The sequence below is a fragment of the Podarcis erhardii genome, assembly GCF_964252035.2.
Source record: "Podarcis erhardii genome assembly, chromosome: 6".
Lineage (NCBI taxonomy): Eukaryota > Metazoa > Chordata > Lepidosauria > Squamata > Lacertidae > Podarcis > Podarcis erhardii.
In genome coordinates, this window is record NC_138510.1 from 22857074 (window position 1) to 22880191 (window position 23118).

Below are 23118 nucleotides of genomic sequence, written 5' to 3' on the forward strand. Positions count from 1 at the left end.
CATAGCCCTCTCCTGCTGCTGGTATTCAGGGACATACTGCCTTGGTTATATACTAGTACTAGCCATTGAATATCTTGTTCTCCATCAATTTGTCTAATCTCATTTTAAAGCCATCTTAAATTGTTGGCCATCTCCACCACAGTCTGTAGAAGTGAATACCACAGATTAACACTGAGCTGTAGGAAGTTCTTCCTTTTGTGTGTCCTAAATCTATCCCCATTCAGCTTCACTGGATAATCCTGGATTCTGGTTATTATCAGGGAGAGCACAAAAATTATTTCTATATTTTCTCTGTACCATGCATTAATTTTATACAACTGTCTGTCATGTCTGTCCATACACTTCCAAACTAAGCAGTTCTGGACGTTGTAATATTTCCTCATAAGAGAGTTGCTGATCATTTTGGCTGCTCTGTTCCAGTTCTACATTCTTTTTTTCTAAAAATATACATTAAGTTTTCAGATTTACAGTTCTCAAAGAAAACACCATTGCCAAATGTAACACAGAAACAGGGTTGGGGTGGAGATAAAAGGAGGAAAGGGAGCAGAAGAGAAAAAATGGAAAAGGGGGGGGTCAACAGGACAACATTCATTCACACAAAAAAGAAAACACAGAAAATCTGACAAATATGGCTGTTGTTAAGGGATGGGATGGGATAAAAGGAGATGTTTACAATTATGAATTTAAGAAATTATTTCTACATTATTTTGAGATAAGACCCAAACTGTACACAGTGTCAAATACACACAGTCTACTGGCTCACTCCTATCCATATGAACTCACTCAAAATAATTCTAAAGGTTTACTGAGACTGGCTGGACTTACCATTGCGGAAGCCTTGCTGATTCTTCTTCAGCAAGGCACGTTCTGCTAAATGCTTGATAATTTTTGTCTTTCATATCTTCCAGTAATTTAGACATTAGGCTACCGGGTATGTAATGTTTTACACACACACACACACACACACACACACACCACCCTCCAGATCCACTGTAAAATTGGTGTTACATTGGCAGCTGTCCAGTCCTCTAGTACATTAGGCCAAATGACACATTTCTGTTAGAAGATTAGCAATCCAACACACTTGGGTGGATACCAGCGATGTGTTAATTTTTAATTGACCAGTAATTCATTTAACTTCATCTATTGCCAACACTATTTGTGTCAGCTCTTCAGACCTACTTCCTGAAGAAGTCAGATCAGGCTATCTATCTCAGGCATAGGCAAACTCGGCCCTCCAGATGTTTTGGGACTACAATTCCCATCATTCCTGACCACTGGTCCTGTTAGCTAGGGATCATGGGAGTTGTAGTCCCTAAACACCTGGAGGGCGGAGTTTGCCTATGCCTGATCTACCTCAATTCTTCCATGGTTAAAACAGACTCAAGGGTTGGAGTGGGACTATTAGATCATCTAACACAACTGCCTACTCAATCCAATCTCTCTCAGTAACATGCCAGTCACTCCTTCCCCTTCCAGAAAGCCAAGAGGCTTTGTGTTACCTCTTTCAATAAGAAACCAGTCTCTGCCCTTTCTCCTTGCCCTTTAATTGGGGTGAAGAGTTAGAGGGTAGTGTCAATAAGAAAGAGCTTTCTGGGACATAACCAACAGAAATTACCCTGTTCAGCAAAATGACTTTTCCTGTTTGTCTCCTACGCAAACCCACAATGGCGAAAAAGAGGGACAGTAGGTTATTCACTAGTAACTGTGATATCACAGGAGACATGCTAAACATAGTGCTTCTAGCCTGTTAAGTATGCCTGGGTTAAGTATTATATTTAGCCAAATCCCCTGTGAGCTGGTTCCAAGCTACTTCAGCATGAAGTTTCAGTGGGGAGTTAACATATGAAGAGCATTTGCCAATGGTACTGAAATATCATGCTCTTTTAAATCATGTAACATCCTGTTTTCCAAAGGCATTTCCCACTGAATGACATGCAGCCATTTATTATATCCGGGTTATATAGTACGGTATTTCCTAGTTCCTTACTATATAAGTTGGCAACCAAAAGTTGATGGATCTTGCATATGTAGCTGTATAGAAAGATGTGAATATTCAGTTTCAGACTTCATAGAATCATAGAACTGTAGAGCGGGAAGGGACCTCGAGGCTTATCTAGTCCAATTCCCTGCAATGCAGGAATTCAACTATAGCATACATGAAGGATGACCATCCAACCTTTCCTTAAAAGCCTCCAATGGAGAATCCACCACATTCCAAGGCAGTCTGTTGTCAGTAACTTGTCTGTAGGCCTGAATTACATTGGCCTTCCAAAGTACTGTGTTACCTGCTGGAATATTTGGTGATGCAGTGACCATTCAAACTCTTATAAGTTTTATCTGCTCTATCTAATGGCAACCACTTAGTCCCCCTTGTAAGAAGTTTCCCTTTGACTGATGTCCTTTTTGGACAAAAGATTCAAAGCAAATTCCAAAAGTGATTGGATTATTTCAGGCCAATCTAGATAGGAACAAAGGAAGCTGCCTTATACAAAGGGTGGACCAAATATCCCACTCATCTTTCATAGGACCCTTCGTTTCCTGGTGAAAGTTAGATGGTATCAGTGATTGGGGAGCGGGGCAGGCAAAAAACTAAACAAAACGTAAGGCAGGACTGAGCTTACTTTAAAGATGAGGTGGCCCATTTATTTATTTTTAAGAAACAAAAAGCAAAGCTTCACCTTTGCTTCAAGCACTGGCTTAGCAGCCTGGCATTTCTGTTGGGAGTTTATGCCCCAGGGAAATGATACATCATGATATAGCATCTTCCCAGGATCATTCTTTTGGGGTGTGGGGAGAGAAATGGCGGCTCTCATTAGGACCTCAGGCAATGAAGGATCTTCCTCATTACCCCCTTTTTCACTGGAAATGCCAGGGCTATCCACCTATGGCTTCTTTCTAAGTAAAAAGAATCCCCGAGAGTCTGTGGTTGTGGAAGAATGACATGAAAACAGTGTGTGCAGCACTGTTTAACCCTTTCCTTTCTTCCCTCCCCCAGTTGCTATCCTATACTCAAACTCAAAGCTTTTAATTTCTATTTTTTTTAAAAAAAGCAGCTGCAACAGCTGCTGGGGAAGAGGCATGCAATTGGGTGTCACATCTAATTTGGCCTTGAGATGCATGAAGAACAGTAGCACAAGTTCTCGTTACTTCTGTGTTATGTAGCCACACACTGGCACTCTTAAGCGGATGTCTAGCCCACAGTTCCTTCATTACCGTTAATTTTGCCCATCCAGCTGCCATAACAGGTTCCATATCTACTGCAGTCCAGGTGGAATCCAACTGGACATCCCTCCATCCCCTTGTTCCACCAAGTGACAGTACCTGCCTCTGAGATAAAATCACAACATTTCTAGTTTTGTTTTTTAATTGAATCACATCTTGCAGACTTGGGCTTGAAATCAGCAACAACAATGACATATGCATATAGTTAAAATGGAATTTATTTCATTAAACCAAAATAAAAATTCTCCTTTGTTCTTCAGGATGTGAACAACATAAGAAAAATTTATAAGGATAACTTTTCATTGACATTATAAAAATAACAAAATAATTCCTATATATATATTCCTGGTTATACATAAGACATTATAGTTTACATTCAGAACTTATTTTTGGAGACAAGTGCTATGCAAGGCTCAGTCTCTTTTTCACATGCAACCCAGTGATGTCAAAGCCATTCATCAGAGGCATATTTTTGGTGTCTGAAGCTTTGTAATACCAGCCTATATAACCACCGAAATATGGCATTGTATGATTTCCTCAGCTGTGTTTATTAACTTTTAAAAACATTGTAAACCTAAGCCTATATCACTATTATATAGAAGAATTAGTAGTACAGCATCAGAAATACAGTGATAGACAGGCTCTGGGTCATGCAGACTCAGGTTCGCCCATACCACTTGTTATCTCTGGTGCTAGATATACCTGATAGGAATAAGCCCTGCTTGCACTGTGATGAAAGCAAAGATGTGTGTCATTCCTATGTCCTACAAAACTAACACTTCATGGCCACACTTAAGACAAAAAAGAACCACTATTCCCAGCAATGTCAAGAGCTACTTGGTGATAAGCTCGAACAGACAAAGGGCTCTGTGAAGAGCTTTCCTTTCACAAAGAAACAGTGTTTAAAGCAAGTCCAGCTCCTTGATATAGATTCTTTTCATTTTTTAAAAAAGCATAAAGATATGTTTGTTTTATAAAGGGCCTCAGTCTCATTTTCAGTTCAGGGTAGAAGTCTACAATAAGCCTCCATTTGTTGTGAACAGTTTAATACACATTCAGATTGTGCACCAGCCATATTCACAAGTACGTCAGTTCAGAAATGTTAAACTAAGATAAGAAATCCTGCTCTGTCTATAGAAAAAACACGATTGTGTGAATTCACTTTTGTGTGGCTGAAGACATGTGTCTATGGACCAAGCCAGATTTATATTAAGTGCACAGCTGTTACTGAAAATGGTAACTGAGGTTTTAGGCACCACCCTCCTGTCCATGACATCTAGAAGAACTCATCTGCATTCTGATGTCACAACGCCACTTCATGTTGTTGGCTGCCACTTGGAAGGAGGCAGAAACATGGTGTGTCGTGATGTAATCAGTAAGTTCTATTAAACATGGAAGGGGAGCTAAACATGTGGTTGCAGCAGATGCACTTTTGCTAAAGTATCTGTTTGTGCCCTCAACAACTATTCCTTATGAATGAAGCACAAAGGTAAAATAAATAAAACCTGGGTATTTTAACATATGCTGAGCCACTGCACAAACTAATCATGCTCTACTACTGAAAGCACCTTGAGGCATCTTTAGAGGTTCACAAATGCTGTTCACTTTTCTAGAAATCTGATAAAATTGCATAATTTAAAAGATCTACTTTAAATGCTGCTCTGTTCGTGTAAGAGGGGGGCAAATCTTGCCAACTCCTTCCTCCATCTGTAGCCCCACAACGTATCTCACAACACATCCAAGGCTCCCTAGTCCCTTGGAGCAGATATGCAAAGGGAAGGGAGAATCAGGAAATCCCTGTTCTGTGAACTCTGTTCTATTCATGAAAAGAATAGAAGTTCAAATCAAAGCACATGTATTTGGGAGTTTCAAGTTCCAGAGTGGAAGATTTCTGTGAGTCTAGGAGACAAATTCTGTAGTACATCAGTCTTATCCTTGCAAGTACAAGACTTCCAGGTTCCTTGGAATACAAGGACAAAAGGATCTGCTCAGATACATGGAGACTTTGTGGTTATTTTTAAAAGATTCTCCAACAAATGAGTATTTCTAAAAGATGCAAAATAGAATATTATAATCACTAGAAGAAATCCCACAAATGTATGCGAGATGAGGCCTCCTGGCATGGTGCTGATGCAGTATTACTTAGATTTGGATACTATATTTTCTATTTCTGCAAAAGACCACTGACATGTGGTTTTTAAGGTATTTACTTACCGACTGACCATAACTTGGTTAAACCAAAGTATTTGCATAAGTCAAATCAGTCCCATGGATGGGGGGGGGGGGCGTGCATCAAAAGACCATGAAGTTGAATTCCAGAAATTCAGCCTAACTGGTTTGTGTACCAGGCAGTTGAAAACCTACCAGATAACTTAGCACCATTAGCTAAATTTACCATACTGTTGGTAACAGACAAGAAAAAAAACATTATGCTATATAAAAGAGAGCTTAGTCAAAAATGCTAGTTAAAAAGGGCAGCAGTTCCAATAGTGCAGGCAGCAGACAAAGCAAGTGTAATGGAATAAAGGAGTTTGCTTCTTTTGCAAATCAATCCTTTTTAAAGTGCTGTGTTGTTCTTTGAACATACACAGCTTAAGACATATTGAACAAGTCTGATTTGGGGAAAGGCAAGATGCTGATTCTGGACTACAGTAATTTGCCCCAATTCGGCAGCGATCCCTTGCTATATTGGGACCTATATGCACAGATCAGATGCATGTGACTCAGAAGAGTCTTTCAAGGTGATCACCATTGACACTGTCTTCTGGATAGTGATGCATGCTCCTAGCATTCTTGAAATATAGGTAGGAACTGTTATCTTCCAGGTGCACTCAACAATCCTTGGATCAGAACCACTATTCTTTAAGTATTAGCTCCAAAGAATTTGATGACATTTAAATAAGTATTAAGTTGGTATTAAGGCCAAGCAGAATCAAGAAAGGAATAAACCCAGCCTATGACTGTGTCAAACAATCAGACAACCAGGGATAAAGTGAAATACTCATTTCTATCAGAGATTCCCCACTACAAGATGTTAAACATCTGAAAAAACTCAGTTGTGATTCTCTCTGTTTCAAGTGTATGGGCATACAGAAGACAAATTACAGAGAAATCTCAGTAAGGCCAGAGATAAGTTATAGCTTTCAAGAGAGAGAGGGAAATGGTTTGAGAGATGCTTTGCTTCCCCATTGTATATACACATTCTTTTGTCTCTCTGTCGCTTCTGGTCAACTAGGTTCTTGAAATAATCCAGTCTCTAAAACCTGCTTCTACTTTGGTAAACAGAGGTAAATTCAGCCATTACAAGAAGCAACCCCTCCTCCAAACTTTCCAGTCTCTGAAAAGATTATTATCTTTAGCCTAAAAAAACAAAGATGTAAACTCATAGCACGCATCTTATTTATGGGATCTGGGTATTCTAGGCAAATATAACACAAACATTGTAGGAATACTGTTCTTTATATATACTGCATGCCCCCACTCTGTGGATGGTAATAGTAAACAAGATAGTAACACAGTACTAAGTTTGTGCGTTGTCTTCAAAGAAACAAAATGGAGGTCTCTGACTACCATGAAGTTGTCAGGAAAAGAGGTCACGAGTAGACGGCATCATATGGATCAGAACTCTGTGCTTTGTACCATCCCATAGGCTTCATACAGCTTGTAGAGAAGCTCCTTTTTTTCTTTCTCTGGCAAGAAGCTAGACTTGGCAGCATTTATGTTCTGCGAAAATTGGAACAAACACATAAGTGAAGCTCAGCAAGTATAATATTCTGCTAGTGTCTTAGTATGCATTACTAGCGAAGTCTAAGTGAAAGTAATGGATGCAGTTTCCAACCCTACCTTTTCAGCTTTTTGTTAAGTGGGGAAATGACAGCCTTTTAAAAACAGTCTCTAGGCTTTGATCACTTAGCTGGGATTAAGTCCCGATACTCCTGATTAGACATGCAAAGTGGAGCACTTTAAGAAGCACACACAGTCATATTCCAGAGATCTGGTAATCAGTTGGTGCAACACTGTGTTATGCTAAGTGAGAGCAATGATCCATCTATCTATCAGGACTAGTGAGGGCTCTATGGAATCAAAGGTAGCATTTCCCCAGCGCTGCTCCTACCACAGAACTTTTAAGTAGAGATTCCAGGGATTAAAGCTGGGACCTCCAGCATGCAAATTATTATTACCAGATTTTTCTACCGCTACTACAAAGCTTCCGTATTCATGATCACACTCAAGGCATGGAGTATTAGAAATCAGAGAGGTTCCTGGTGGGAAAATCAAAGTTTCAATCACTTGGCCCACTTCTCACTCCAGTGGCCCACCATCACTGCCACCAAAAGAGGGCTCCAGTTCCAAGGGAAACCTAAGTGCAGAAATCCACATGGTTCTCTCCCTTCAGTTGTCCATGCCTAATATATGGATGTCAGGGCTGCGGCAGGGGAAAGCTGTGTGACAAAGCAGTACAGCCCTGCTCCCTGATGGGATGGGGGAAATGCATTGGCTTATAAATTAAGGACCCATTAAAAATCAAACAAATGTTTTCCTTGCCTGACCAATTTAATGCCTTTGCTGGTCATTCCTATGGTATGGGACATGTCTCAGTTGCCAGTGTTAGGGTTCTGAGTTTTTAATACCTTCCTCATTACAGCTACAAAGGTTTATACTTCTCTTTTGTTCTCATATTACTGTCTGTGTCAAAATGACTTCTGGTCTGGGGCATTATGCAGGGATCCCAGACAGGAACAAGTGGACTTCCAACCTGTCCTCATGGGGGACCCTTAGCGGTAAGGGCTCACATTTCAACCTCTTTAAAGGGCTGGGTGGTACCTGCCACATCTCTTGGTTAGTCTCCATAGGTGAGAGAAGCAGACTACACTATGAGCTGCCCTATGTTAGTGGCCTTCTTCCCCCCAAACTCCTTACCTGTCAGGCTGGTGTTAACCACTGGCAGCAAACCATGGTGATGCACAAAAGTTGGAGCCTTGTGGGCTTATTGTTCAAAACTAAAATACTGCTCTGAGAGCGCAGCAATGCAAGCAATAGATGGTTCTGTGTTTTGACTTCCAGAAGCAGTTTAACTGCTGATCTCTGGAAGCAAGAAACTATCACCTCATTTTTTGTAAAGTGCCATATATGTTGGTAGTGTTGCTACATAAATAACATGTCATATGCTGGCTTGTTGGCTAAACGATGTGGTGACTCAGCACTCTCTTTCCTCCTGACATGTAATGTGCCTGCCAAGATGAGTCAACATTTCTCCAGAGAGATTGTAAACGGAGATTGTTTTTCCTGGCTTGTAGTGAAACTGAGCACTTGTCTCCATTTGTATGCCTTGTGTCTTTGTTTTCATAAGTCAAATCCTAATATATTTTCTGCATATCCACATGCTTTCTTCCTACATAGTTCTTCCTTTTTATGGGCACAGTGTTTAAAATAAACAATTATATCCATGCTCCCACATACCAAGTCAACAAGGCTCTTGGGGTGAATGGGCAGATATGTGCCCATTTTTAAAAAAATGACTAAGCAAAGAACTGACAGTTCTGGAGAAGAAGGAAGGGCTGAATGGGTGGGCAAGTAGAAATTCAGCTAAAAATGGTTTCAAGAATGGGTGAGGAAACACTCCAGCTATGAAGTGGGGAGGAGGACAATGGCTGCAATAAAGGACACTGTGTCCTGTAATAAGCACTTGAATGAGTTTATATATAATTACTCTTCTCAACAACTCCTTAATGAGTTAAGAAGCACTCTTCCTGGTTATTTTTTTATCTGAAGTAAGGAGCTAAATCTATCAATCAGAGCATGGGTTGAAGAGCATCAGTGCCTTACACAATGACAAAGTTTATGAACATATGCAGATACAGATTGTGAATTAAGATGTCCATTTACAAAGCAGTAACCTTTCTGCATTGGTCTTATAATTATGTGGGGAGCTGACTATCTACTGCGCCTGTCTATATGGCAGTTAAGAATCTCACCATACCTCTACAATCTAGAGTTGTGATTTGGTGCAGGTGTGGGGTACAATTCACGGAAATGGACAGGCTGCAGATGTGGTTCTATGCCCACTATGGTGAGCTCCTATAAGGCCATTTCTGTTTTGGAGAAGTAACTTTGAGAAGATTTACTTTGGCTGCAGATCGAAGCACAGCTTACTTGGAAGTAAGCTATTTTTTCAAAGCAAAGATGTTTAGGATCAAGCACAACCAATGCAAAAAACCGAAACCAATTTACCAGCCTCTTGAATTCTTCCTCAGTGAAGCCCATGCAATCACGAGCTATTTTGTAATCCGTGTTAACTGTGGAGTTGAAAATGAGTGGATCATCTGTGTTCAAGGAATAATTTGCTTCATCTTTCATAAACCTGAAAAAAGCAGAATTAAAACATCAGGGTTTTTTTAAGAGTATAATTAGCATTTTCCTCACGGGGAAAAATATAGTTAAGCCTGTTTTCTATCCCACTTGTATTGAACCTCCTAGACAATTTCCATTAAACTACAGTCCAAACACCAAATATACTTTTTATTTATTTTTCACTGTACAGTCATACCTTGGGTTACAGACGCATTGGGTTGCACGATTTCAGGTTGCGCATCGCACTGAACCCAGAAGTACCGGAACGGGTTACTTCCGGGTTTCGGCGCTTGCGCAGAAGCGCTAAATCGTGACCTGCGCATGCACAGATGCGGTGCTGCGGGTTGTGAACGTGCTTCCCGCACAGATCACATTCGCAACCCGAGCATCCACTGTACAATAATGTGACATGATACAACACATTTCAAGTAATCCGCAGAAAATATCACAGGGGGAGAAATCCCTAAAAAATGTTTTATCACACATCAAATCATATTAAGTTTTCTCAGATCTTAAGAATAATATAAGATCCAATGTATATTGTTGAATATTTTCTTGTCATACTGTGTTACTTTTCTTTGTTATAGAAAAGACAAATTAGATAAAGTGCTAACTGAATGCTCTAGAAGGCAGACGGCTTTCTCAGAAGTGGCACCCTCCCTGTGGAACAGCCTTCCTTCAGATGCCAAGGAGATAAAGAACTACACAACTTTTAGAAGACTTCTGAAAGTAGCCCTGTATCAGGAAGTTTTAAATGCTTGATGTTTTATTATGTTGCTATATATGCTGTAAGCCACCCAGAGCAGCTGCGAAAACCCAGCCAGATGGGCAGTGTATAAATAATAAAATTATTATTATTATTAGATGGCAAACTGGGAGGCTTAAACCTCATGGCTCGCCTCAGTATTAGGATTTGAGCTGATAACTGGGTAGTGATTTTGATCCAATAAGTGAGAAGTAATGTCAGAATAATTAAATAAAAAAAAAACCCAACCCAAATCCTTACCTTACTAATGGATGCTTACTGAAGCTGGTTTGGCATGCACTAGTGAGGTGACTAGACCAAGGGCAGATCTGTATATTTATATAAAAAACAAAACAGAATCAGTACACATCCCCTTTAAAATACCTATGTTCATAACTCAGAAATGCTGGGCAGTGGCTGTCAGTGAATATACTGAGCTGGATGGACTAATGGTCTGCCTTGATACAAGGCAGCTTCCTCTGTTAATATCAACTGCAGCTATTATCTGGTTCACGTAACAGAGTTGGAGACTTGAAAGACATTCCATTACCTCGAAATGCATATTTTCTTTCAACAGCCATTTATATAGACTTTCATCTTCCAAGACATGGTAGCCATGGCCAATTCGCTCTGCCTTTAGGATGTTGACTGCCTATAATGAAAGACAGGGGGTGGTGGGAATGTAGAATCAACTTTTTGCTAATTAGGTTACTCTCAGTTGCACAGTTCACGATAACTACAGCCCACAGCATTAATGTGAGAGCAGCTCTATAAATTGTTTTGAGCTATTACTCCTATTATATAAGGTATACTTATCACAATCTGCTAAAAGCTTATTTAGAAACACAGCCATACTATGTATGGCACAGGCCTTCTGGAGACCCCTCAAAACCCTTGGATTGTAATATTTAAAAAAGTGGGAGAGTATGGTTTAGTTTGTCATTACATGAACAAGCACTGGGCTCACACATTCCTTCCTCTCTTTATGATCTCCAATGCACTGTCTTTTGCAAATAGCAATAGTTTTCTTACCTGAAAGATTAAGCTATGTAGCTTGCACTCAAATCACAATCAAATTCGAGAGATGGGTGGAAGACAGAAATTAAACACCTGGTATAACTTTTTTTGTCTTTTTACAGAAGTGGGTGCAGCTCTGTTTGCCTCAACTGAGTGGATTACTCCTGTGAAATTACACCACACAATGGTGGCTTTTTTTTTTTTATTATAAAAAAGGAACAATTTATAACTGTTTTGATTTTTTGTAAGAATTAGAGGAAACATACATGCATGTTTGCCCCTTGTGAGGAGACGAATCCCACCAAATCTCAGAAGGGTAGCTGCAGAAGTCTTCTTGCAAGGGCAGCTCTTACAGTTTGGGGTGTGTGTAACAAAAAAGAGAGGAATCATTTAGTCTCCCTTAGCATCCTGTGGTCTGAAAATTGCAGATATGAGAGGTGGCTCTAGGTAAAAGTATCAAAATTGCACACAAATCGGTCTAGCAATTTTTGAACTAGGCACCTTTAAAGTTGAATGGAAGGGAGAAAGAACTAAATAGGATTCACTTTCCACCCTCAAGACGCTGGAAATGGAGAGTCTAGGTAAAATTGTTCCCTCTGATTACAAACTTGACCTATCAGTCACAACAGAGCTCTCCTTTCTCCCTTTCCCCCATTGTTCAGATTGTACATTCTACAGTTTGCTGTATATTCAGTGTCAATTGTCAGCTTTTCCAATGACACAACATCCTTTTTTTTTGTGTTCTGCAGTACAACTTCTTACCTCCTTGACAACCTTGGGTGGCCCAACCTCACCAGCATGAACAGTTCGATGAATGCCATATCTTTCAGCTTCCTGAATAAAAGGAAACACAAGGAAGAGAATAAAAACTGACTGGCAAATGCTAGAGATCCATAGAATTTCTCAAGGTAGCATTTGCTACCTTATCTTTCTTTGGCTGTAGTCTAAGCAGAGCTGCTAAAAACTGGAATATGCACAATAGAAAAATCTGCTTAAAATTGGTATTTCTCCCGAAGAGGAAAATTTGTTATTTTATTAAAATACATGTAAAACTAAAGATTGTCACTTTTTGCTTCACAACAATCATGATAAAATTTGTAGCAAAATACCACTTAATGCCAAAATAGGCTTCAAAGTGGTTTACAAAATATAAAAAAACACAATAAAAAACACAATTACAGCATTGTTAAAATACACAATAAAACCATTCCATTAAAACATAAACATGTGGAATTAAACTATGCAAAAAAGCTCCTTGGAGATTAAAACAGGAGACTGCTTGAAAGTTCTTGGGCACGTCTTCAAATGCTGGTGGAATAACTTTATTGTAACCGAAGGTAACAATGATACCAAGATTTTTCAATAAGCCTAGCAGCAGTACATTTCCTTCCCTATCTCCTTCCCACTTTTACATGTTATGGCACCATTCCTCCACTCTTTCCAGGCATGGTCTGTGCTTTAAATCTTCGTGTCTGAGCACACGCACACGCACACCCTCCGAGTTTTCCCTGCAGAAACCCACTCTTTAAATCTTAATGGGAGGAAACGGCAAAACATGGAAAACAGAGGAAGCTGTGCAGGTTGCAGGGCAGTGGGAAATGCTCAGACAAAGAGGTTTTAAGCGTGGATCTGTGCCTAGAAAGACTAGGGCAAAAGGGTAAGCGTGGACAAGCTTTTAGTCTGGAGGAAAATGTATTTCTCGCATCCCCAAGAGTCTTAAGTCTTTCACAGAAGAGCCTAGCATCAGTCGGTGGCACCCAAGAGTCCTTGGCTAAAACTGGTGGAGCACCTGTATACCCTCTAACCCTATGTATAACTGTTCACATGGTTGATAAAAAAAATCCAGCAAAAGCATATTAATTTATACCTGAGTGAATTTACAGAGAGGAGTAACTACACCAAACTTCTATTTGGAAAGCTTTAGCCAGACATTTCTTATCTCTAGTCTCAGTCTGTGACTGAAGGTTTGCTAGCGGTTGTGATTAGGTTCTCGTACCTGTAGACCAGTCCCGTTTTAATAAAAAGATGTAGCAAGTTTTACATGAGTGCATGATAATAAAACCCTGGAATGGGAGTCTTATATGTTGTTCTTCTCAGATTGCATGTAAGGCAGGCAGTGGCGTAGCGTGGGTTGTCAGCAAGGCAAGTAATTTGCGCCCCCTAACCCTGAGTGAGCCAGGTAGGGGCAGAGAGCTGCGAGTGCGAGCGCGCCCCCCCCATGTTGCGCCCGGTCCCCCCTGCACCCCCCACGCTATGCCACTGGAGGCAGGCACTGAGGGTTTTGAACTACCCAGCTCCCCCCAATCCTGTTCTTTTGGCTCCTTACTCATATCATCTGAACAAACCTCATAAGCCTTCCGATGATCTGGGTAGGTCTCAGCATTTATCAACTCATCGCCAGCTAAGTCTATAGCAACCACTGTATCATTCTTATACTTCTTACACAGTTCCACCACTTCCAGTGACCAGCCTGGAAAGAAAAGCACAACAATCTTGTAAGGATGCAGCTGAGTTTCTGCAGCTGCCAATGACATACACATACACACACACACACACACACACACCCCATGTATAGGAAAATATTTGTCATACAAAAACATCACTTTGTTTTCTAGAGTTTCCCTCCTTTGACAAGGCCTTCTGAGAAGATCAGGCAATTGTTGGTAAGGTAAAAAGGTAAAGGACCCCTGGACGGTTAAGGCCAGTCAAAGGTTTGCAGCGCTCATCTTGCTTTCAGGCCAAGGGAGCCGGCATTTGTCCACAGACAGCTTTCCAGGTCATGTGACCAGCATGACTAAACCGCTTTTGGCACAATGGAACACCATGATGGAAGCCAGAGCGCATGGAAATGCCCACCTTGCTTTGATAGAGAACAATTAAAAAAACACACACCATGGTTCTATAGAAAGCACATTATGCAGGCCACTAAGCTATCCAGAATCAGAGAAAAATATAAATCCTAAAATGGCCTCCTGTGAAAAAAGTACCTAAACTTGCAACAATAGCTATTTTTACAAAAGCTGTGAAGTCCAGAGGTCAGGAGTTCAGAGAATGCCAAGCATCTTGTTAGGTGTGATTTAATTGGGTCAGCTGCCAGACAAAATAGAAAGCAGATGGGAAGATAAAGATAAGCCTCTTCTAAAATACTGAGGACATCTTAATAGTGTGTGTATGAGAGGATGGGGAGGAAGATTTGCGGTATAATTGCAAACATGGCTGGAAAGCAGTTTCTGCCAGAACCCTTTCCATTTCTTGGTTTTCAGCAACTCTAGTTATGATTTTATAGAAAACTAAGTTTGGCATGCAACCAAACTCAGCAAACACTCTGGATGCACCATGATTTTTAAAAAAAATCTAGAATCCCATCAATTATTGCATTACTCTACTCACTCCTTCGTGCATGGACCACTATAATTTATGCATGATTACAAGTCGGAGAAAAATGACACACTGTATTTCATTGATCCAAGCCAAGGGTTCCCAAACTGTGGTCTGTGGAACACCAGTAGTCCAAACTTCATTCAGACAGTCCATTACATGTCTGGATTTGTGGTTGAAGACAGTTGAAGATGGGAGATGGCACACCCATCACATTAAAATTTCACACTGATTTTTAACTCTATATTTATTGTGTCTTTTATTTCTTATATATTGTATTTTCTTGTATTAGTCTATGGAATTCAAACTGAAATACAATAAACAGGGTGCACCCAGGGTGTTAGCTGAGTATGTTTGAATGCAATGCAGACAATTTTTAAGAAATAAAAATATAACTGGTTTCCCTAAAAGTCAATTAATGGGAAGTGTTCTGACAGAAGCTGTTTTCAAGCACTGTTTACAGGTATACAGTACTGCATTCTCTCTCTCACGCACACACCCAACTTCAAAAAGCAACACCAACAAACTTTCTTTCTTTCTTTTTTACAACTGAAGACGTCCAAGTAATTGCTATATTAGTGAATCAAATGTAGTTTTGTTTAAACATTTTGCTTTTTATTGTACCACTTCCTAAGTGCTCTGGAAAGCAAACCATCAAAACTAATCAGCTAATTAAAAAAACAGTATACAGTCACTCTAGATCTTTTCCGCCTTTATTATTTGGTTATTGAATACCAGCTGAAACAGGTAGGTATTGCATCGTTCACGCTTAGACAGACTTTAAGGCAATGGGAGGTTTACAGCCTTTTAACCCAACAAGAACACCTCTTTGCATGTTATTTAACGTAGGCATAGAGGACAGTTGGTCTTCTATCTTAAACATCAACTTCAAAGGTCCATATAGCGAAATATGTCTGCTGTTGTCTAATCTAAACAGCTTCCATGCTTTCTTACGCTGAAGCGCTATCCCTGCATTAAGGTCATGTATATCAGAGTGTTTGAAAGAACAAGGGGAAGGATATCTCATTATCTAATCTGTAATTGCAAAGGTTCTTTTCATTATTGCCCTGGGCCAACCGCAAGGAAAATAAAGGAGCAGTGAGTTCAAATATTTTCTTCAGGCAATAGTTAACTTATAATTGAGACTTGACTATTTAGGTTAGACTTTATTGGAGAAGACCTCCTCAAGAAGATATTTTAAGGAGATACTCACAACTGCTTCCTATTATTTATTTTTTTACATTTGTTAGTCAATTTCCTCTAGACATGCTTGTTACTACATAATTCCATAGCTGGTTTGAAAGCTGTATTATTGCTCATTGCTCAACTACAGTTCTGAGTAAACACAGGGTTAGCACAGAAGTCACAATGGAGTTAGTTATGCAAGTGACTATATCTGTACTGCAGATTATCTTGGCCCTGAACTTGAGTCATTCCAACCACGATGCCAATCATAATATCAGAGCTGTCAGATTTCCACACACTAACAGGAAAGTGTGACCCTTTCCTTATAAAGCAGTGGATTAACTCTGTCCTGACAAGTCTCAGTATAAATGCCAATACATTTTCAGAAGCTTAATATGGAAATCACTTAAACAATAACCATAGCAGTCAATTCTGTGACTTCCAGCTGTGAGCTAAGGGAAGGCACGTTTGGCAAATCCTCACTGTGATCAACTCCCACCTGGAAACCTATGTCCAGACTATGGAAGGATGTGCGGATCCTGAATTGGCCTCAACAGTCACTTATGGACACACTGTTAAGACCATATTCATGGAAGACAATCCTACTCGGCTGCAAGTGATCACCAAAGAAGCAGCAGCATCTGGTGAAGCAGCCAAAGCATTTCAGGGTTCAATCCTGCCCATACCTGAGGTTCAGATGTGGAAGAGCAGAGGGATGATCACCCTCCAGCAGATCCAGCCCTGCCAGTGATCCTGAGGAGATTGCCTGGGTTTCTGGCTGGCTCTGCCATGTAAAACAATCCTGCTAGCAGGAACAGTCAATTCCACAAATATCTCAACGGAACCTTCCATCATCATATTTGCCTTGTCTAATCTGAGCTTCAAATTTATTCATCCACAGCCATCCACCACCCATTACAGAGGTTGCACCTGGTTCAAATGAAAGGGAGAAATAGGGCAGCCCTACCTATTCTTGTGCCCTCCTGATGTTGTTAGACTACAGCTCCCATCAGCCCCAGCCAACAAGGCCACTGTTTCAAGGATAATGGGAGCTGCAATGTAACAACATTAGGAGGGGACCAGGTTGTGGAAAACTGAAGCAGAGTGGGTCCTATGGTACATTCCACTTACTGTATTTTTCTGTGTATAAGACTATATTTCCCCCCAAATTTTTAAAGTTTAAAATTGGGGGTCATCTTATACAAGGAATGTTGCAACTAAATATATAAATAAATTTATTTCTTAATTTTGGGCTCAAAAAATAGGTGTTGTCTTATACATGGGGGCATCTTATAACGAAAAAATACATTTTTAATTAATTTATTAAAGTTGCAGTCACTTTATCTTGTCCTAAGCAACTTACAACCAATCAGACAATAACTCCATATAGATACACTGAAACCAAGAGGAAAGAGAAAGACATTAAAAACATCCCACTCACTTCTAAAAAGCCACAGGTAGTTAAAGCCCAAAGGCTTGGTTATAGAGGAATGTTTTTGCCTGGTACCTAAATAGATATAATGATGGCTCTTTATTAAGAACAGCTGTTTGTACTGCACATAGCAAAGCACCTGTTTTTAGGTGTTCCAATTACAATATTATTTTTAAAAACAGATGATAGTACAGACAACAGCAGCTTAAACCAAGAGGCTTGACTGATCTGAACTTCTGCCTTTTGCAGCTTCCTTTCAACTTGCAGTCTAATTCTATGCAAAGTTAGGTATGCCATAGTCCACTCAAATGAATGGACTTAGGTGCACCTAAATATATAGGCTGTAAAGAGGCTGTTCTAAGTTCCAGGCAATATTTTGAAATCAGCTCAGCAAGATCTTTAATACCTGCCAAAGTTTCAAGGCATAGGCAAAGCTTCACTGACACCAACTTTAACTGACTGCTGCTTTCACAAAACTCAAGACAGAAAATTCTTGTTAGCTCAGCAATCTGTGATTAAGATGGTATGCGGACTCTTAATTTATTACATAACCATACTTCAGCAAAGAGCAGAGATAAGTTAGCATGTTGTTAACAATTAACTACCTTCTGTGTAGTGCTCTGACACATTAAGACAATTTGTTTCATCATTTAATAAAGATCAAACCTCACTGTAATCATTTCAGACACTTCAGCTACATTTAGCAGACATTAATAGCCAACCTGCCATTTTCTCCAAAAATTCTGCAACAAACATCTTCTAAGATCAAAATATTTTTAGTCCAGAAAGCAGAACATGAGCCCAGTCCACCCAGGGACAGTTGTGGGCAAGATTCCTGCATTGCAGGTGGTTGGACCAGATGACACTGAGGTCTCTTCCAACTCTACAACTCTATGATCCAGCACTGCCTCACCTGGCCCTTCCTGGTGAACACAGCTCTGCCATCACTGGGAGGGCACAGTTGCCACTCTACATGCCACATGTTCCACTGCTGCTAGCTTGTGAACTATAAACTCTATTTGAAATTAACGCGGGTGGTGCTATGGATTAAACCACAGAGCCTAGGACTTGCCGATCAGAAGGTTGGCGGTTCGAATCCCCGCGATGGGGTGAGCTCCAATTGCTCAGTCCTGCTCCTGCCAAGTTCGAAAGCATATCAAAGTGCAAGTAGATAAATAGGTACTGCTCCGGTGGGAAGGTAAACGGCGTTTCCCTGCGCTGCTCTGGTTTGCTAGAAGTGGCTTAGTCATGCTGGCCACATGACCCGGAAGCTGTACGCCGGCTCCCTCTGCCAATAAAGTGAGATGAGCGCCGCAACCCCAGAGTCGTTCACGACTGGACCTAATGGTCAGGGGCCCCTTTACCTTTATTATGAACTCGAAGAACCACATCTGCCTAAAATAGCGCAGAAGCATTTCTGTATTATACGTCCATATGCCCACAATTTAATAGCCCCAGGAGATGAAGTTCTAGATGTTTATTCAGAAATTTATTTATTTACAGACTGCACTTACATAAATACATAAAAGTATTTACATTCTATTTTGCAAAACATCAGGGTGGTGACAACTTTTAAAACCAATACAAAGCAATCATTAAAATGACTGTCAACTCAAATGAACACACAAGCATTAAAGTATGACTGAGACTTCTTGCATGGATAAAATAAATATTAAAAAGAGGGGGGGGGTTTGCATCTTATTTGCCTTAAGGATATTGTTAAGAATTAGATCAGCATATTGTTCTCAGTGGCTGAGAAGATGCCAGCAGGCAGGACCTGAGGGCAATAGCACTCTCCCTTCCTACTGTTCCAAGCAACTAGTATTCAGAAACAGACTGCTTCTGACCATGGAGGCAGAGCACAGCCATTGTGGCTAGTAGCCACTGATAGCCTTACCCTTCATGAATTCTTTTTAAAGCCATCTAAGTTGGAGGTCATCACTGCTTCCCATGGGAGTGCCTTCCATAGCTGAATTATGCATACATTTGTATCTTTCTTTTCTACCCAGGAACTCAAGATTGTGTAGGTTTTCCTCCCCCTCCCCTTTTATTTTTGCAACAGCGCTGTGAGGTAGGCTAGGTTAAGTTAACATACGTTCATAAGCAGTAGGTCTGAGTCAATAGATTGCAGAGAGGTAGCTGTATAAACGGCATATATGTGAAATTAATATCTGAGGAAAAAATAGAATGCCAACGTAGAAAATACTAGGATGTAATAATTTGTTAATTGTGTCATTAGAACCATGCGTAGAAAGTGAATGAATGATGGCAAATAGAGAGAAAAGAACAACTGTGGAAGAAGTCTAAGATTACCAATACCAACCACAACAATTGCACTGTTAATTCATACTTGTCAAAAGTTCCCAACTAATTACTACAAAATTAGCCCACTCTCTCATGCCTGAATGGTTAGCAACCTGTTCAAGTTTTCTTAGCTATTGTTATATGACGTTATCTTCCTTCTGTCTCTATTTGTTCCTCGGTTTCTATCCCTGAACCTACACTTAAGTGAGAATAGTTAACAAGGTTATATTGTGATTGAGCATCTAAACATAATGAATTACTTACTGATATATTGCAAAAGGATTTGACCTCAGTATGTGGGGAAAGGGTGGGGAAGCAGAGAGGTGAGCAAGACAGATTTGATAAAGTAAGAATCAGAGCCACAGATGACCTGTAATACATTACTTGGCATGTGGCGCATGCAGCATAGAATAGACCTGGCTTTGATGTTAAAAGCCTTCTCTCCAGCTTTTAACCCCCGATTAACAAGGCTAACCACTTCATCTGGAGTTAGGTCTCCCCTGTACAAAGAAAAATACAAAGAGATCAGTTAGGCATCGTTGTTTCCTATTATCAGTGCTCAAGGAAGTGCTCATAATCCTATCACTGAGCTGCCTGCATCTCAGGCTGAATTATAAAGGACTCAGTACAACCAACATCTGGGTACAAATAGCAAACAAGTCTGCCAGATAAAACCTAGTTCAGTGGTAGAACAGATGACAGGAATGCAGAAGATCCAGGTTCAGTCCCCAGCATCTCCATTTGAAAGGATCTCAGGGCTCATCCACACTTGCAAAGTACGAGAAGTTTTCTGTTTGGGTCTGAGCAGTTTTCCATTTGCCCTGCCACTTTCCCCGAGAAAACCCGCTCTTTAGCGCTGAATTGGAGCAAACATCAATTCACAGAAAACCTGACTGATGTCAGCTCCAATTCACTGGTAAAGAATGGGTTTTCCCAGGAAGAAAGTGACAGGGCAAGCGGAAGTGTGGATGAGCCCTCAGATAGCAGAGTTGGCAACAGCAGACAATATTGGTCCTCAAGGGATCAGTGGTCCAAATCAGGCTAAGGATGTCTCCTCTGTTCAGATTCAGCAGTTCCCAAAACATTTTCTAAGCACTATAAACATACCAGAAAAAGTCTAGGTGCTATTCTTGGTATTAAGTCAAATGAATTTTACATCTATATTGGTAATGTCCATGGTAGATCATTGAGTATTTCTATAAGGAAATGGGTTTTTCCAGCTGGAATAGCATCCTCCCTGCTATCTATTAACATGCACAGCTTCAGTCTTCCCTGGCAGGAATTGCAGGCAATAGCAGCAAACTTTCCTCCCTTCTCTATTCTCACTCCCGAAACTCCCTTATACAAATTAGCAATGTATTGTCAAACAAAGCTCTGGTTTCTTCTAAACAAATTAAGAGCTAGAAAGATCACCTGCAGGGTTTCAAACCAGTAGCTGTAACAGTCAAAACTGCAAGGATTTTTTTATTTTTAAATAAGAGCTGGGGAAGAAAAATGCTTGTGTTTGAGCTCTGGTTCTTTTCTTCAGCTAAGAGTAACTTCTGCCAAGAACTCTTACAGCTGCTTCACACAGGCAAGATGGATGAAGTACTCGGGGCAGGAGGTCTCACTAACGTGGCAGCATTCTCAGAGAAAAGGAGGGATGGAGGGAAAAATACGACAGGCTTGATAAATCACCAGCTCTGCTTTCTAAAATGGAAAGCTAAAGGCAGATGGACTTTGTGTGCTCTGTAAATACAAAAGCTGTGGATTCCATATTCTAAAACTAAGGTTATTTTCTTGTCAAAAAAGTAGAAACACAAAGCAAGCCTCAACAATTCTGTTAATTGTGGGCACATCACAAATACTTATTTTATTTATCCTACACATGTGGTGCCTTTTATTTGCAACCTGTTGTAACATAGTCCTATTGTAACTTATTTTAAATTTGGGTGTGTGGGGGCACGCAAGTTGTGGCAACTACATAAGGGTAACTAGAGATCTTTGTCTCCTGACTAATTACAGTAACCTAATATTCAACTCTGCTATGTCATATTTGAGGTGCAGGATTTTATTATCTGTTCACTGTCTACCTCAAGCAACGACTAATTTTCTAAATATCCCTTTTCTGTTTTATAGTTGAAAGTTTAGTTATTTTTCTATTGTGCACAGTAAAGAGTTTTATGTGATCTGAAGAATCTAAATATGCTGCTCCATTAAGAGAGTGAGTGCTTGTGTGGATGATCCAAAACCACGGAAGTATTTTAACTAGGGAATGAAATTTCGGAGTATGACTGATTTCTAAGGGAAAGTTAAACAGTTCCTAATCCCTGTCTATGACACCAATTGGACTTTAATGCTGCAAGCTTATGCATGCTTATGTGGAACTAATCCACACTGAGTTCAACAGGTTTTACTCCCAGGAAAGTGAACATAGCCTAAAACATTAACTTTAGAAACAGTGCACTTTCATACTTTTCTCTCATTCTCTGGGGAAAATATAACAATAGTATATGCAAAGAAAGTCAATTAGATATCCATTGTTGAACCATATGTATCAGAAATGCATGGGAAGCAACCTTTAAACAAAGAGACCGGTATGTTTTATTATTTAGACTCTAGAATACTGGTTGGGCATACTGCACTGATCCCTCGTGCAGGGTGGAGTGCAATGAGGCATGTGAAGGAATTTTACATTGCCCTTGAAGATGTACTTAGTTTCAACATATTTTCTTTAACTGCATGCTGCCAGTTAGTAATATGCCACCATCCACTCTTAGGAAGGTTACTTTATATTCTGTTATCTTACACCTTTAAGAAGGTACTCACTCTTCTTGGTTCCAGGGGATAGGATGCACTTTGCAGTTGGCTAGGAGGTGAGGGCTGTACCGGGCTTCAACATAGATTACACCTTCCTTTGCTTTCATTTCTACAAATTCATAAGCAATTCTTTCCACAGCCTCACGGTCCCCCCTGTGGATGTAGAAAATGTTGATTTCTATAATTGCTGTAGTCAATTAACAATCTAAACTCTACAAAACATGGATATGTGGTGCTGTGGGAGTTAATGCTTCTCAGCAGACAAAAAATCTACACTTCAGCAACACACTGTTCAAACCCTTGTGAATTTGCAAGCCTGATCTGACCACAGATTAATAAAATTTTATTTGGTACATTTATATGCTGTTTCCCCAAAGGAATTTAAAATGGCTCACAATAATCAAAATCAAATAAAAGGAGCCAATATGGTCTCATCCAATTCTAAAACCCAAAATATTATGAAGCAGCTAAGCTATGTTTGTCAGATTAATGCAGGAAAAACATTTTTCCTATTTCAGCATGAGCTACATAGGCTAATGGGAAAATTCAGGATACTTAAGTAGCCAATTAGCTGCAGCAAAGAATCTTTTCGATCCTTTTTGCATTCCAAGTGGTAAGGCACTCAGTTTAACTCTCACACAGAGTTGCAGATAAGGAGCTGAAGAAAGTGGTTGTAGTTCTA

The 23118-nt window shown here is 40.1% G+C and overlaps 1 protein-coding gene across 3 annotated transcripts in view; it reads right to left on the reverse strand.

Annotated features, from left to right (window-relative positions):
* Nucleotides 1-3425: 3425 nt before the first annotated feature.
* Nucleotides 3426-23118, reverse strand: part of ADA (adenosine deaminase) — a 30953-nt gene continuing 11260 nt past the window's right edge. For all 3 annotated transcript variants that reach the window (XM_081868005.1, XM_081868004.1, XM_081868006.1), the window contains exons 4-11: nt 22446-22589; nt 20022-20137; nt 13684-13808; nt 12101-12172; nt 10872-10973; nt 10583-10650; nt 9457-9586; nt 3426-6948 (exon numbers count right to left, since the gene is read on the reverse strand). In XM_081868005.1, coding sequence (XP_081724131.1) covers nt 6844-6948; nt 9457-9586; nt 10583-10650; nt 10872-10973; nt 12101-12172; nt 13684-13808; nt 20022-20137; nt 22446-22589 — 862 coding nt within the window. In that variant the 3' untranslated portion in view covers nt 3426-6843. The remainder of the gene's footprint in view (nt 6949-9456; nt 9587-10582; nt 10651-10871; nt 10974-12100; nt 12173-13683; nt 13809-20021; nt 20138-22445; nt 22590-23118) is intronic.